A 17030-nucleotide genomic window follows, 5' to 3' on the forward strand; every position below is an offset into this window, starting at 1 on the left:
ATCACTGAGTAATTATTACACTCAAAATGGTTAAGATAAAAGAATACTTCAGGAGAAAAACAAAAAAGAATAAAAGCATAGAGAATAAATAAAACAAATGGTTTAGAACACAGGAGTCATTTGATGGAGGATTTTTAAAAACTGTGGTATGATAAGCAACATGTCAGAACAGGAAGTCCCCTCTGCTTCCCATACGGAGATAACTTAACAAGATAAACATTATATTGCCTGCATGAGATTCCCACAAACTAGTTGAAAGGATATGGCATCCCAGGTGAGCACAAGGCCAAAAAGAGGCACATTGGAAGAGTTAGGAAAATACATTGCATTTACTCACTATACCCCATCAACCTCCCAACACAGCTTCTACATCAGAAAGGAAAGAGAAAGGTGGAGCTTAAATCTAACTGTTTAAGAAAGATGCCCAACGCACTAGATTTTGTCTTACCCAACATGGAGGACTAACCTGGAGCAAGAACTGTGACTATGGCACTTTGGATGCCTGTGAGCCTCAGAGACCAAAGGCAGGACCCTCGACTTGATAGAGCACCAGAGAAATTGCAGTAACACAGACAGACAGCAGGGGAAGCACTAATACAACAGCTTGCCAAAGTACCAGAGGCTGCTATAGCAAAGACAGGTACCAGAGGGAGCTTCAGAGTGGAGAGACAAACCTCTTCAGATGGAAGAGTACAAGCAAAAGCCCAGAGAAGACACAGCCAAAAAAAGGTGTTAGAGGCCCACAGACTCTCTAAGAAGGCTGACTGGTGAAGCCCTTCCTGTGTACAAGAGTCCACAAAGACTGGGAGATGCGGCTGTTTTTTCAAATGCTAAAATTTCAGCAAGCATACAAATAAACAGAGAAACATGGTCCAATCAAATAAATAAATCTCCAAAAACCAACCCTAAAGTAACAGAGAGCTATGAATTATCTGCCAATGAATTCAAAATAACTATCATTAAGATACTCTGGCCAGGCGCGGTGGCTCATGCCTGTAATCCCAGCACTTTGGGAGGCCGAGGCGGGCGGATCATCTGAGGTCAGGAGTTCAAGAGCAGCCTAGCCAAAATGGTGAAACCCTGTCTCTACTAAAAATACAAAAATTAGCCGGGCGTGGTCGTGGGCACCTGTAATCCCAGCCACTCAGGAGGCTGAGGCTGGAGAATCGCTTGAACCCAGGACGTGGAGGTTGCAGTGAGTGGAGATTGCACTGTTACACTACAGCCTGGGCAACAGGAGCGAAACTCCTCAAAAAAAAAAAAAAAAAAAAAAAAGATACTCGATGAGATGAAAGTGAAAGAGATGACAGAAAACAGCAAAATCAGAAAAAGGGTGCATGAACAAAATGAGAATATCAACAAAGAGAAACTGTAAAAACATATCATAATACAAATTATAAAGCTGAAGAATACACTGAAATGAAAACTCACTGTAGAGAATCAAGAGCAGACCGGATCAAACTGAAAAATAAATCCACAAGTTTGAAGACAGGTCATTTAAAATTATCAAGCCAGAGGAGCAAAAAGAGAATGAAGAAAAGCTAAGAAAGTCTAAAGGACTTTTGGGACACCAACAGGCAAACCAATATACACATAAGGGAAGTAAAGGAAGACAGAGAGAAAGATAAATAATTGCTGAAAATGTCTGAAACTGGAAGAAGAAAATGAAGATGTAAATTCAAGAAGCTCAAAGACCTCCAACTATTGTTAACCCAAAAACATCTACACTGAGATACATTATAACCAAGCTGTCTGAATCACAGTAAATAATCTTGAAAGCAGTAAGACAAAAGCAACTCATAACAACATACAAGGGAACTCCCATAAGATAACACAGAGATTTCTCAGCAGAAACCTTGTAGGCCTGAAGGAGTGAGATAATATATTATCAAAGTGCTGAATGAAAGAACTGCCAATCAAGAATACTATATCTGGCAATAATATGCTTCAAAAATGAAGGTGAAATTAAATTTTTCCCAGATTAGGAAAAGCTGAAGGAGTTTCATCACTACACCTGTCCTACAAGAAGTGCTAAAGAAAATCCTTCAAGGGGAAACTAAAAAGTGCTACACAACATCATGGAAGCATACAAAAATATAAACTTCTCTAAGTAAAGGTTGATAAGGAGAAAAATACAGAATCCTGTATTCTTGTTATATTGGTGGATAAATCACTTTTAATTCTGGTATAGAACTTAAAAGCTTAAAAAAACTAAAAATACGTTAACAGATAACAACATAAAAAGACGTGATATACGACATCAGTAACATCAAGTCATGGTGAGGCAGATATGGAGTAGCGCTCTTATATGATTAAAGTTATTTGCAGTTTAACATAGACAGTTGTAACTTTAGGATGTTTTATGTAATCCCCACGGTAACCACAGAGAAAACATCTACAGAAAATACACAAAACAAACTGTAAAAGGAATGAAAGCACACTGCTATACCAAAAGAAAAACAAAAAGCAATGAAACTCGAAGGAATCAAGAAACAAAAAAAAGCTACAAGTCATAGAGAAAAAAAATGACAACAATAAGTCCCTTCCAATGAGCAGTTTATTTAAATGCAAATGGATAAAACTCTCCAATCAAAAGACAGGTTGACTTAATGTTTTTAAAAATAAGATCCAACTATATGCTGCCTACAAGAGGCTCACTTTGGATCCAAAATACAACATAGAATGAAAGCGAAAGGATGGAAAAATATATTCCATGCAAATGGTAACAAAAAGAGAGTAAGGATGGGCCATACTTATGTATGACAAAATAGACTTTAAAACTGTCAAAACAGACAATGAAGGACATAATGATAAAAGGGTCCTTTCACCAGCTGTAACACACACACACCCCTAACATCAGAGCTCCAAATATATGAAACAAACATTGAAAGAATGGAAGGGAGAAACAGACAGTAACACAATGATAGTAGGAAACTTCAATACCCCACTTTCAATAATGGATAGAGCCATCAGACAGAATATCAACAAGGAAACAGAGAACTTTAACAACACTATATGCCAATTGGACCTAACAGACATATAGAATAAGCTATCAAACAACAGCAGAATACACATTCTTCTCAAGAGCACATAGAAAATTCTCATGGATAGGTCACATGTCACAACCCAGGTCTTAACAATTTAGAAAGAATGAAATCATACCAAGTATCTTTTCTGACAATAATGGAATGAAACTTGAAGTCAACAGCAGAAGAAAAGTAGGAAAAGTCACAAATATGTGAAAATTAAACATGCTGTTAAAAAAAAAAAACCAACAACTCAAAGAAGAAGGTAAATTACAAGATATCGTCAGACAAATGAAAATGAAAAAAAAATATAATAAATTGTATGCAGTGAAAACAGTGGTAAGGAAGTTTATAGTGGTAAAACACAAACAGAAAGATCTCAAATCAACAATCTAGCTTTACAACTCAAAAAACTAGAGGGAAAAAACTAAACCCAAAGGAAAGAAATAATGAAAATTAGGGTGGAAGTAAACAAAATAGAGAATAGAAAAATAGAAAAACAAAACTAAGAGTTGGTTTAAAAAAAATCAGCGAAATTGATAAATCCTTAGCTAGGCTAACTAACAAAACAGATGACTTTAAAGATGAAAAGAAATGAAAGAGAAGACATTAGAACTGATGCTACATAAACGGAAAGGATTACAAGAGACTACAATGAACAATTACACACCTGCAAACTTGATTACCTAGAAGAAATAAATTCCTAAAAACACACAACCCACCAAGACTGAATTATTAAAAGTAAATAAGTAAATAAATCTATAATTAGTAAGGAGACTTAATCAGTAATAGAAATCTCCTAACAAACAAAAGCCTAAGGCCAGGTGCGGTGGCTCACTTGAGGTCAGGAGTGCAAGACCACCCTGGCCAAATGACGAAAGCCCGTCTCTACTACAAATACAAAAATTAGCCAGACGCGGTGGTGCAGGCCTATTATTCCAGCTACTCAGGAGGCTGGGGCACACAAATCACTTGAACCAAGATCACATCACTGCACTCCAGCCTGGGTGACAGAGTGAGACTCTGCTGCAAAAATAATAATTATTATTAATAAATAATAAATTTTAAAAATAAACAAAATTAACAAACAAAAACCTAAGACCAGATGGCTTCACTGGAGGATACTACCAAACAATTGGTAGTATTCCCAGAGGAGTAATTCCAAGTAGGAGTACTTTCAAATTCCATTTATTAGGCAATCATTACCTTGATACCAAAGCCAAACAAAGATACTAAAACTACAGACAAATATCCCTGATGGATACTGATATAAAAATCCTCAAGAAAACATTAGCAAACCAAATTCAACAGCATGTTAAAAAGATTATACACCATGACCAAGTTGGTTTATCTGAGGAATGCAAGGATAGGTCAAGATATAAAAATCAATGTAACATAAGATATTAACAGAATAAAGGACAAAACCCACATGATCATCTTAATTGATGCAGCAAAAGCACTTGACAAAATTCAACAGCTTTTCATGGAAAAAAATAAATAAATAAAACACTCATCAAATCAGAAATGGAAATTATCTCAATTTAACAAAGGCCATACATGAAGACTCCATAGTTAACATCGTACTCAATGGTGAAAAACCGAAAGCTTTCCTTCTAAGATCAGGAATTAAGCAAGCATGCCCACTCTTGCCACTTCTATTCAATATAGTACAGGAAATTCTAAACCAAACAATTATGCAAGAAAAAGAAATAAATGCATCCAAATCAGAAAAAGAAGTATAAATATCTTTGTTCACAGATGATATGATCTCATATGTAAAAACCCTAAAGACAACTGTTCAAACATAAGCAAACTCAGCAATGTTGCAGGATACAAAATCAACCTGCAAAAATCAGTTGCATATCTATAAACTATAAAAAATATAAAAAAGAAATGAACAATATAATTTACAATAGCATCAAAAAGAATAAAATACTTAGGAATACACTTAAAGGGAGAAAACTATTATACAATAAAAACTACAAAACAATGTTGGAAAAAGTTTAAAGACACAAATAAGTGAAAAGACATCCTGTGTTTATGGATTGGAAGTCTTATTATTGTTAAAATATCTGTATTACCCAAAGCAACCTGCAGATTCAATGCAATCCCTATCAATATTGCAATAGTGGGTTTATTTTTCCAGAAAAAAATCCTAAAATTCATATGGAATCTCAAAGGATCTTGAATTGCCAAAATAATTTTGAAAAAGAACAAAGTTGGAGGTTTCATACTTCATGATTTGAAAACATATTACATATTAGGCTAAGTTGGCCAAGGGGGCGGGGGGTGGAGGAACCACACAAAATATATTACAAAGCTACAATAATCGAAAAAAGTGTGGTGCTGGCACAAAAATAGACAGTGACCAAAGGAACTGAACAGAGAGCTTAGAAATAAAGTCACATATACGGTCAAATGATCTTCAACAAAACTGCCTAAACCACACAACGGGATAAGGACAGCCTCTTTAATAAATGGTGCTGGGAAAACTGGATATATACATGCAAAAGAATGAAGATGGACTCTGACAAAATATATAAAAATTAACTCAAAATTGACTAAAGATTTAAATATAAGACCTAAAACTATAAAAATTCCTACAAGAAAACATAGGGAAAAAGTTTCATGACATTGGATTTGGCAATGATTCTTTTGTATATGACACTAATAGCACAGGTAAGAAAAGCAAAAATAGACAAACAGAACTGCATCAAACTTAATAACTTCTGTATATGAAAGGAAACAATCGAGAGAAAAGGAAACAAAGAATACAAAAAAGTTGCAAGTAATTTATATGATAAGGGTCAATATTCAGCATATATAAAGAATGCCTACAACTTAGTTAACAACAAAAATAAGGAACTTGATTTAAAAATAGGCAAAGAACCTGAAGAGACTTTTCTCCAAAGGAGATACATAAATGGCCAACAAGCATATGAAAAGATGCTCAACATCACTAGTCATTAGAGAAACGCAAATCAAAACCACAATGAGGTATCACATACATCCATGAGGATGGTCACTATCAAAAAAACAGAAAATAACACGTTAGCGAGTTTATGGGAAATCTGGAACTCTTGAGCACTACTGGTATAAATGTGAAATGGTGCAGCCTCTATGAAGAACAGAATGGGGGCTCCTCAAACACCTAAAGATATTACCATACAACCTAGTAATTCCTCTTCTGGGTATATGTGCAAAAGAATTAAAAACAGGATCTCGAAGAGATAGCTGCACTCCCATGTACATTGCAGCATTATTCAAAATAGCCCAAAGATAATAATGGGCCAAATGTCCATCAACAGATGAAACAATAATAAAAATAAAACCACAAAAGGGTAGCATGAGGGAGTCCACTTACGGTGATGTAACAATTTTATATCTTGACTGTGATGGGGGCTACATAAATCTATACATGTGATCAAACTGCATGGAAGCATAAACACAGACAGACATGAATGCACAATGAATTTTTACATACACATGTAAAAACTGGTAAAAACTGTTAAGTCTGTAAACTACTTAACAAAATTGTCAATTTCTTCACTTTGATACTGTATTACAGTGATAAGATTTCACCACTTGGGGGAAGCTAGGGGAAGAGTTCATAGGGCTCTATGTACTATTGCTGCAAAAAAAAGAAAGAATATATGAACATGCATCAATACAGAAAACGTCTAGGAAAAATGATTACTATTTATTGGTACTAGCAATTTACTATGTGCCAGACAATGGAACTATCGAGATGAAGAAATGGCACTTGTTCAAATAAAAAAATTAAAAACAAAAAAATTCAGGAGGAAAAGAAAATAAATCCAACTAAAAACTATAATGCAATATACAAAGTACTATATTAAAATATGAATAATAAAGGAAATAACAGAAGAGTAGCAAAATGATAAACAAAGGAAAAATGAAGGAAACACCAAAAAGCGAAAGCCAGACTCTGGAAGTCAATTTATGCTATGATGTTTGGACTTAATTGTATACTTTAAAAAATATTCAAACTGTTTAAGGCAATAAAGTGACTTAATCTAATCTCTGTATATTATAATTAAAGCATAAAAGAGGACTGACTACATGGGGAAGAAAGGAAGGGGAGAACAGGAATACTATAGGCGGTAGAATACTAAAATACTTTGGAGAAAATAGTAAGAGACCATACTGGGAAACTGACAAGAATGCAAAATGAAAGAAATAAGGTAAGACAAATCCCTGAAGCCTAACTTTAAAGATGGACAGAAAATACAGCTTCAAGAATTGCATAACCTAAGGGGCCTGGCACAATGGCTCACATCTGTAATTCCAGCAATTTGGGAGGCCAAGGTAGATGGATACCTGAGGTTGGGAGTTCGAGACCAGCCTGGCCAACATGGTGAAACCCCGTCTCTACCAGAAATACAAAAATCACTCGGACATGGTGGTGGGCACCTGTAATCTCAGCTACTTGGGAGGCTGAGGCATGAGAATCACTTGAACCCATGAGGCGGAGGTTGCAGTGAACCAAGATGGTGCCACTGCACTCCAGCCTGGGCGACAGAGAGACTCCATCTCAAAAAAAAAAAAAAAAAAAAAAAAAAAAGAATTGCATAACCTAAAATAGAATATAAATGTTGACATATGAGAATAACAAATGAGGATTTGAAAGGGGTTCATTAGTTCTAGGGCTGAAGGTCCAGAAATTACATAGAGGAGTACACAGTATGAAAGCAAATTTCAGATTTGTAATACAGTTTCCTCCTAATTCAGCATTTCCTAAGATTACCACTTAGCGCTAAGTATTAATTATGCAAGAATAGAAAAATTTTACTTCATGTCTTTTCTTAAGATCTTCTTTGGCTGCTTCAAAGCGTTTGGTTAACCTGGCTATCTTGGCCTGAAAAAAAAAAAAAAAGACAAAAATGAATGGAAATCAAATGGTATTATAGCATTAAAAAAAAACATGTATAAAAAGAAACCTATAGAAAACAGGATCCTCAGAAGATAGCTGAGTAAAGAAAATAAATTAAGCTGATTATAAACTATACACTTGGAAAATACAGTTATGACTAAAACTAAGTGACCCCTAAATTCAATACTCAGATGTAAACACTCTTAATTAGGTTAGCCTATTTCTTCCTCAAACTGTGAGTGTTGCTCACTTACCAGTACATTCCTGAATATGTAAGCCTGTGTTTTATTTTTTTAACACAGTTGTAATCACACTTGATTTTCTCACTGAGAATTATAAAGTGGACATATCTGTAAGTCATAAAAGATCCCTTGCCAATACTACATACGGATAGATGTGTAGGCTTTACTGTGACACTTTCAACAGAAGTGTAGATGAATACTCATATATTACTTTTTCACAAATTAAATTACATATTCTGTTAGTCTTTAACAATCTGATAAAAACATTACCTTGGCTAGGCATGGTGGCTCACACCTGTAATCCCAGCACTTTAGGAGGCCGAGGCGGGTGGATCACCTGAGGCCAAGAGTTTGAGACCAGCCTGGCCAAAATGGTGAAACCTCATCTCTACTAAAAATACAAAATTGGCCAGGTGTGGTGGCACGTGCCTGTAATCCCAGTTACTCAGGAGGCTGAAGCAGGAGTATCGCTTGAACCCGGGAGGCAGAGGTTGCAGTGAGCCAAGATCACGCCACTGCACTCCAGCCTGGGCAACAGAGTGAGACTGTGTCTCAAAAAAAAACAAAAAACAAACAAACAAAAAAACCCGTTACCTTGTTTGTGTCAACATGGTCAGTGAGATTATTAATCATTTGTTGTACTTATACAAACTCCCTGATCACATATTTTGCCCAAATATATATTGAAAGGAAATCTGAGAAAAAAAAAAAAGCAGAACAAAAAGAAAAATAAAAATTATCTTTTCACCACATGAATATTTGGTTGTATTTCCTTTCAGTCTTTTACTAAGCATAGACGTAATATTCAACTGTTTCTGTTACTGCTGCTGCTGAAGCCATTTTAAATTAAACATATTTTCAAGAAAATTAAACTTCTGAGTGTATTCATGAGGCCCTACCTAAGGAAGAGCTCTGCCAGAGAATTTCTTTTATCCAATAAGGGCATACATTTCATAAAAATGAGAAAATGTTATGATTTACTTTTAAAGTTTCTTTCAGAAAGCAGTCACTTCTAGAGGAGACCCCAAATCTTAAAATGTGCTTAAGTCCAACATTATGGCCTAGGCAATCAGTTACCTATGACTCTCAAAGGTAAAGATTTTCCTAAGGACTTAGTTATTTACGCATGTTAATTAAGGCTCAAGATCATAAAGCATAATTTCGTATCCTTAACATGGATTTACCTTTCTGATTACTAAAATATCTCAAATAACTTTCCAAAAAGGTATATGGGAAAGCTGGGTGCAGTGGCTCACGCCTGTAATCCCAGCACTTTGGAAGGCCAAAGTGGGCGGATGGGTGACAAGCGAGACTCTCAAAACAAAAAAAAAAGAACGAAAGAAAAAGAAAAAGAAAGGAAAGGTACATGGGAAAGGGAAGCTATTTTCTGTACCCCAGCTTATGCGAGAATGTCATTTTTTCTTTAGTCAAATTATCTAGGTGGGGCCAGGCGCAGTGGCTCATGCCTGTAATCCCAGCACTTTGGGAGGCCGAGACAGGTGGATCACAAGGTCAGGAGTTCAAGACCAGCCTGGTCAACATGGTGAAAACCCATCTCTACTAAAAATACAAAAATTAGCCAGGCGTGGTAGCGCGCGCCTGTAGTCCCAGCTCTTCGGGAGGCTGAGGCAGGAGAATTGCTTGAATCAGGAGGCAGAGGCTGCAGTGAGCCAAGATCGCACCACTGCACTCCAGCCTGGATGATAGAGCGAGACTCTGTCTCAAAAAAAAAAAAAAAAAAGAAAAAATCTAGGTGGTTATACTAAAAATTGCATAGTATGCAAAATATTATTATTCTGTTTTTACCTAAGCCCCCCCCAAAATCATCTTGTATATGTTACATGTATAGAAAAAGAAATACAAGGATACATTCCACGGTTAAAAGTAGTCACCCCTGGAAGCTATGATTGGCAGAAAGTGGGAAAGAAAGTGAACTAAGGACCTCACTTTCACATCATATAGATTTGTGGTATTCAAACTCTTTTTTAAAAGAATTATCATTTTAAAAATGAAACCAGTAGCAGAAAAACAAACTCAAAATGTGGACACTGATTTATAGTTTTCTGATATTTAATATTATAAAACAGAGAAATCAAAGAGCAGCCTTTTTGTTTTTACACAGGAAGCTGTACAATTCTTTTTAAATTATAATTCAAAATATCTGCCATACTGTGTCTAAGAATGGCTATTTTGGTAAATATTCTGAGACATTTTTAAAAAACGAATAAACACGTCATTTTTGTAACTCCAGAAAAGTAATATTCTATTACATTGGGTTTTATTTGGGAAACTAGACAAACCAAGAATTTCACTGCATATGTACCCAGGAAACCTCTTAGGAAATAACTCTGTCTACAAAAAAAAGCGGTTTCCTTAACATCAAGGTTGGCCTACAACAAAATATTACTGCTCATAAAAGCAAGTAAATAAACAGACCCACAGTTTCTATTATTTAAAACTGTCTCCGTATTAGGCTGTCATAAATTTACTTCATTGATAGGGAACAGGAGCCAAGGCTGAAAGGAAAAGTAAAATAGACATTTTCAGTTAAATCTACTTAAAATGGCATTTTCTAAGTCATAACCAATGGAATGTTATATTCCAGAGTGTGTTGACAGCTTTTCCATTTCCGTAAGAAATCTAGTTGAAATTCCGAGTATTATGAATTTGAACTATACTGTGATTTGAGAGGAATCAAGTCTTCCTATCTAAGAGCATAGTACTAATCACTGCTGACTCCTGTTTTCTTGTTCTTTTTCTTCATAATGGTCTCAAAATTTTATTTTTAGGTTTACTCTTAAGTGCTTACTCATTTTTAAATAACTACCATATGTGAAACCTTTTTCTCATTATATTTTCTAATTGGTCATTGTTGATATAGGGAAAACTATTAGAATATGTTGTCCTTCTATGAGGTAGTTGCTATATTTCCTTCTTCATTCAACAGTTTGCCAACTTAATTCTATTGGGTTCCCACTTACCAATTATTACTCATTTCTTTTTCCTGCCTCATTGTATTGCCCAAGACTGACATCAAAGCTCTAAATAGCAACATCTATTAATAGGCATTGTCTCATTCTCAACTTTGGTAGAAATATTTCCAATAATCCATTATTAAATATGATATTTACAACAGGTTTCTGAAAGCACCCTTTAAGAGATTCAAGGTATTTACCTCCTATTTTTTCCATGAATGACCAGTGAATTTTAACAAATCCTGATTTGGCATGTACTGAGATGATCACATTATTTTTCACCTTTCCTACATTAGCAGAGTGACATATAATTGTTAATACTGAACCATGTTTGCATTCATAAGAGAAATCTATGCTGGGGAATAAAACTAAACTATGTTTTTTTTCTCTTCTTGTGCTAGAGGTTTCACAGATGGGCTTACTTCACCTAATGGAAGTCTCACCTTTCTCCATACCCTGAAACAGTTTACATCAGACAAGAATTACCTGTTCCTCAACGATTTGTCAGAATTATCTGGCAAAGCTTTTCGGGTTCCAGGACTTCTTCAGAAATAGATCTTTGACTATAGTTTTGATAGAGTTCCTCAAAACCTAGCTTTCCTGCTTCCTTTTTTGAGACAGAGTCTTGCTCTGTTGCCCAGGCTGGAATGCAAGGACACAATCTCAGCTAACTGCAACCTCCGCCTCCTGGGTTCAAGCGATTCTCCTGCCTCAGCCTCGCTAGTAGCTGGGATTACAGGGACGTGCCATCATGCCCAGCTAATTTTTGTATTTTTAGTAGAGACGAGGTTTCACTATGTTGGCCAGGCTGGTCTCGATCTCCTGACCTCAAGTGATCTACCTGTCTCAGCCTCCCAAAGTGCTGGGATTACAAGCATGAGCCATCACACCTGGCCTCCTGCTTCCTTTTTATATACAACAGATTTCATTGGTACAAGGTTGTTAACATAAAAATGTTCTTGAAGAATCTCTTCTGGATCTTGTCTCCTTTTCTAATTCTTGTGCAGTTTATTTGTACTTATTTTATTTCTAGGTCAAAGATTTATCAGACCAATAGTACAATTTGTCTTAGATGTATTCAACTGAACAATTTGTCCCTGGATAATTATACTAAAACATATTAAGCCAAAAGTCAAAATATCATATTAGCTAACAGGAAATTGTTCTGAAATACGCAGTAAGAACAAATTGAAAGTTTTATTTCCAAACCAACTGCACCACATAAATTTGGTCAAAATGAGCACAACTGATCTCAACAAACTCCTCTCATGATCTTGCACTATGCTTTATATTTGTTGTAACAGGACTCGATTTGCTAAGTGTTACTATGCCCAGAGTGAAGGGCAGAATCAGACTGAACTATGTACGCATTGCAAAATAGGCAGCAAAATGTGGGTAGAACGGTTGCCAACAATTGCCACATGGGTAGTATCTACACCAAAAAAACATATTTCCCTCTCTAGAGCACAATCATAATGATACTTGATTTTGTATGCTACTGAAAATAAGTAGATATTAATTGAAACCTAACTGTTACAAAGTTAAGATGTTAAGTGTAATCCCCAGGGTAACCACTAAGGAAAAAAACTAAAAATATATATAGGAAGAGAAACAAGAAGGAATCAAAATGATATACTAGGAAAAAATCAATTGCAAAACAAGGCAGTAATGGAGAAAGTAGAAACAAAAAAGGTATCAGATATAGAAGAAAAGTAAAATTGCAGAAGTTCTTCCTTATTAGTAACTACTTTAAATGTAAATAAACTCCTTGATTAAAAGGTAGAGATTGGTGGAACTGATAATAAATCATGACCAAACTATATACCATCTGTAAGACTTCATCAAAATTTAAAAGTTTTGTGCATCAAAAGGCATTATCAAGAAGTTGTAGACAAATTACAGAATGGGAGAAAATATTTGCAATCATATATCTAATAAGAGCTTGGTATCCTGGGCCGGGCGCAGTGGCTCACACCTGTAATCGCAGCACTTTGGGAGGCCAAGGTGGGCAGATCACAAGGTCAGGAAATTGAGACCACCCTGGCTAACATGGTGAAACCCCATCTCTACTAAAAATACAAAAAATTGGCTGGGCGTGGTGGCGGGCACCTGTAGTCCCAGCTGCTCGGGAGGCTGAGGCAGGATAACAGCATGAGCCCGGGAGGCGGAGCTTGCAGTGAGCCATGATCACACCATTGCACTCCAGCCTGGGAACTGGCAGGAGACTCCGTCTCGAGAAAAAAAAAAAAAAAAAAAAAGACTTTGGTATCCAGAATATATAAATAATTCTTACAACTCAACAACAAAAAGGCAAAAAACCCAAATTAAAAATGGGCAAAGGACTTTAACAGACATTTCTATAAACAAGCACATATGATTGATCAACAAGCACATGAAAAGTTGATCAACATCATTTATCATTAGGGAAATGCAAATCAAAACCCTAATGAGATACCACTTCATACCATTCAGATGCTATAATAATAAAAAAAAGAAAGTAAAAATAACAAGTATTGGTGAGGATGTGGAGAAATGGAACCCTCATACATTGCTGGTGGGAACAGAAAATGGTATAGCCACTGTGGACAACAGCTGGGTGATTCTTCAGCAAGTTAAACAAAGAATTACCATATGGCCCACAATTCCACACCTAGGTATATTCCTAAAAGATTTGAAAACAAGTATTCAAACAAACAATTGTATACAAGTTCAAAGCAGCATCATTCGCAATAGCTGAAAGTAGGAACAACCCAAATGCCATTCAATGGATGAACGTATAAACAAAATGTGGCATATACCGCCATATAATGGAATATTATTTAGCCCTAAGAAGGAATGAAGTACTCATACATGCTACAAACACAGATTAAGCTGGAAAACATGCTAAGTGAAAGAGGCATGTGAAATGTGCAAAACAGGTAAATCGATAGAGACAGCAGATTAGTGGTTGCCAAGGGCTACTGTAAGAGGAAAAGAAGAGCGAGTGTTTAATGGGCAAAACGTTTCCTTTTGAGTGGACAAAAATGTTTTGAAACTAGATAGAGATAGTGGTTGTACAAAATTATGAATGTACTAAATAACAATGAATTGTACACTTTAAAACAGTTTGGTATCTGAATTTTATTTCCATAAAAAAACAAAATACTGGAACAAGACACAAAGAGATGGGAATTAAATCGGGCACATGATTATGGGTGAGTGAACAGGGGAAACAATATGAAGTCAAAAGCCTGGTATCAAAATACAATAAACATTAATAGTACCCTGTAGGACAGTGAAGCAACTGGTGGATATTAGAAAAAGTGGATTGAAAACTAAGAGATTAAAATTTAAAAATTTTAAAAATGAATACTGGTTTTACTGGTACACAATTGAGGAACTTGGACTATAAAGACTGAAGTAATCAGTATTTTAGAAAAATTAATACAATGCTTTGGAAGGACCAGAAAGAACTTAAAAACTAGTACCAGAGTGCTCACATAAAAGGTGTTACTATAATCAAGGAATTGGGTAATGATGGCCTAACGAAAAGTGAAAAGAATCGAGATTTATTTTTTCTAGGAAATAATCAAGTTGTAACTTGGCAACTCACTGTGTATATGAAATGACTGAGAGGGATCAGTTTCCAAGAACTCAAGAGCTGCCAATAAGAGGAACAATGGGAAGATTTTCCTTCAAGAGTTTTCCAAGAATTCAGAAATTGTCAGTAACAGGAACATTTGCAGAGAAGATGATTGGCTTGGTGTCAGAAAAGATTCAAATTCTGAGACTACAAGAAACATTTAAGTACAAATTTAAATGTTAAGAAATCTGGATTGCAGCTTATATGTGAGATGATAGGTGTCAAAAACTCAGTTTTAGTATGTATGTATGTATGTATGTATATATTTATTTATTTTGGAGACAGAGTCTCACTCTGCTGCCCAGGCTGGAGTGCAGTAGCATGATCTCAGCTCACTGCAACCTCCACCTCCCGGGTTCAAGCAATTCTCATGCCTCAGCCTCCAAAGTAGCTGGAACTACAGGCACGCACTACCATACCCAGCTAATTTTTTTGTATTTTTAGTAGAGACAGGGTTTCACCATATTGGCCAGGCTGGTCTCTAACTTGTAGACTCAAGAGATTTGCCCTCCTCAGCCTCCTAAAGTGCTGAGCTCATAGGCGTGAGCCACTATGCCCAGCCAAAAACTCAGGTTTTAAAAACACAATTTCATAGTTGCACCCGTGGGTGTGATGAGAAACAATACAATTATTCTTTCAAATCTTCAGGCATTTTCAAATTTAATTCAAAAGTTTGAACAGTACTAGTAAAATGAAGTTTAATAATTAGATAGGTCAGTCTGGGAGATACACTTAAATTCTAATCCTATTTAGCTAAAATTTCACCCGTTACAGAAAAAGTGATTTAACTTCTATGGGCCACTTTTCCTTCCTTTGAAAAATAAGGCCCTATACATGGGTTTACCACTCAGCATCTTTGGGATATGCTCATATATAAAATAACCCAATAGGAACCATACACTTATGATGGAATGAATGTACTGATTCAAATACCAGCTTATTCGCTTTGGAATAAAGTAGATTACTATAGCACACTACTCTGTGCTCATTTCAGCTGACCAGAAGCTCTGGTATTGTATGTTAAGATATAGTTGTACTTAATAAAAAATGACAAGTAGAAATTAATAAATACGTGTTATTAAACTAACATCTTTAAAACATAAGGTCCACAAAAAGAGGTAGATTAACATAAAAAGAATCCCTAACAAATATTATTTAGTACTTATTATAGCATGCTAAATGACAGCCTTCCTTTAGTGACTGGAAAAAAAAATATGAAGCACTCAATTAAATCCAGGAATTTCTGAGTCTCCATTATGGTTTGAACTGTGTCCCCTAAAAGTTCACATATTGAAGCCTAAACTTCCAGTATTTCAGACTGTGACCTTATTTGTAAAGAAGGTCATTGCAGAGGTAATTAGTTAAGATGAAGTCATGTTGGAGTATAGCGGGCCCCTACTCCAATGACTGGTGTCCTTGTAAAAAGGGGAAATTTACAAACAGACACACATACAAGGACAACACCATGTAAAGATATAACCAGAGATCAGGGTGATGTTTCTATAATGCCAAAGAACTGTCCGCAAACCAACAGAAGCTACAGTAAAGGCACAGAACAGATTCTTCCTCACAGCACAGCCCTCAGAAAGAACCTACACTGCAGACACCTTGATCTTCAACTTCTAGCGAACTGTGAGACAGAATATTCCTACTATTTAAACCACTCAGTTTATTGCACTTTCTTTACAGCAGCCCTGGCAAATTAAACAAACTCTTTTCCTTCTTATATTTAGAATTTAAATGTATTTTATAGTCAATCTCAAATACATATCTCAGAAAATGAGTTATAAAAACAATGACACATGGAGTATACGATTCAAGTCAATGTACAAACCTGTAGTTCAGTGAGAACTGTTTTATGCCTCTTGTTACATTCAATCTTTTCCACTCGTGTTTTCAGTTCTGCCAAAGTCTTATCAAATACAGCACACTGCAGCGCACACAATTTTTCTTCCAGCAACCACTGTATAACCTAAAGAAACAAATATTCCTTCATTATGCCAAGAAGGCATTCCAGCAAGCAATAAACAGTAAATATTCTTAAGTACCAAGAAGACAGTAATGACAAACTAACTTAATGAATAAAACATGCTAGAATCTGTAACACAATACGATCTGCTAAAATCCTCTACTTATTATATATATATAATCTACTTCAAGAGGGTAATACATACTAAAAATAGAAAATTTCCAAAGAGTAAACTTTTAAAAAGTTCCATATGCTCATTATGGGTCCACAACAAAGACACTGGCACATACCCATGAACCATA

General features: G+C 35.6%; 1 protein-coding gene across 3 annotated transcripts in view; it reads right to left on the reverse strand.

Moving 5' to 3' along the window:
* Positions 1-17030, reverse strand: part of ATF7IP (activating transcription factor 7 interacting protein) — a 138900-nt gene that overhangs the window by 49969 nt on the left and 71901 nt on the right. For all 3 annotated transcript variants that reach the window (XM_030805016.1, XM_030805017.1, XM_030805018.1), the window contains exons 5-6: positions 16594-16731; positions 7840-7905 (exon numbers count right to left, since the gene is read on the reverse strand). In XM_030805016.1, the coding sequence (XP_030660876.1) occupies positions 7840-7905; positions 16594-16731 (204 nt within the window). The remainder of the gene's footprint in view (positions 1-7839; positions 7906-16593; positions 16732-17030) is intronic.

This window comes from Nomascus leucogenys, chromosome 23 (assembly GCF_006542625.1).
Source record: "Nomascus leucogenys isolate Asia chromosome 23, Asia_NLE_v1, whole genome shotgun sequence".
Lineage (NCBI taxonomy): Eukaryota > Metazoa > Chordata > Mammalia > Primates > Hylobatidae > Nomascus > Nomascus leucogenys.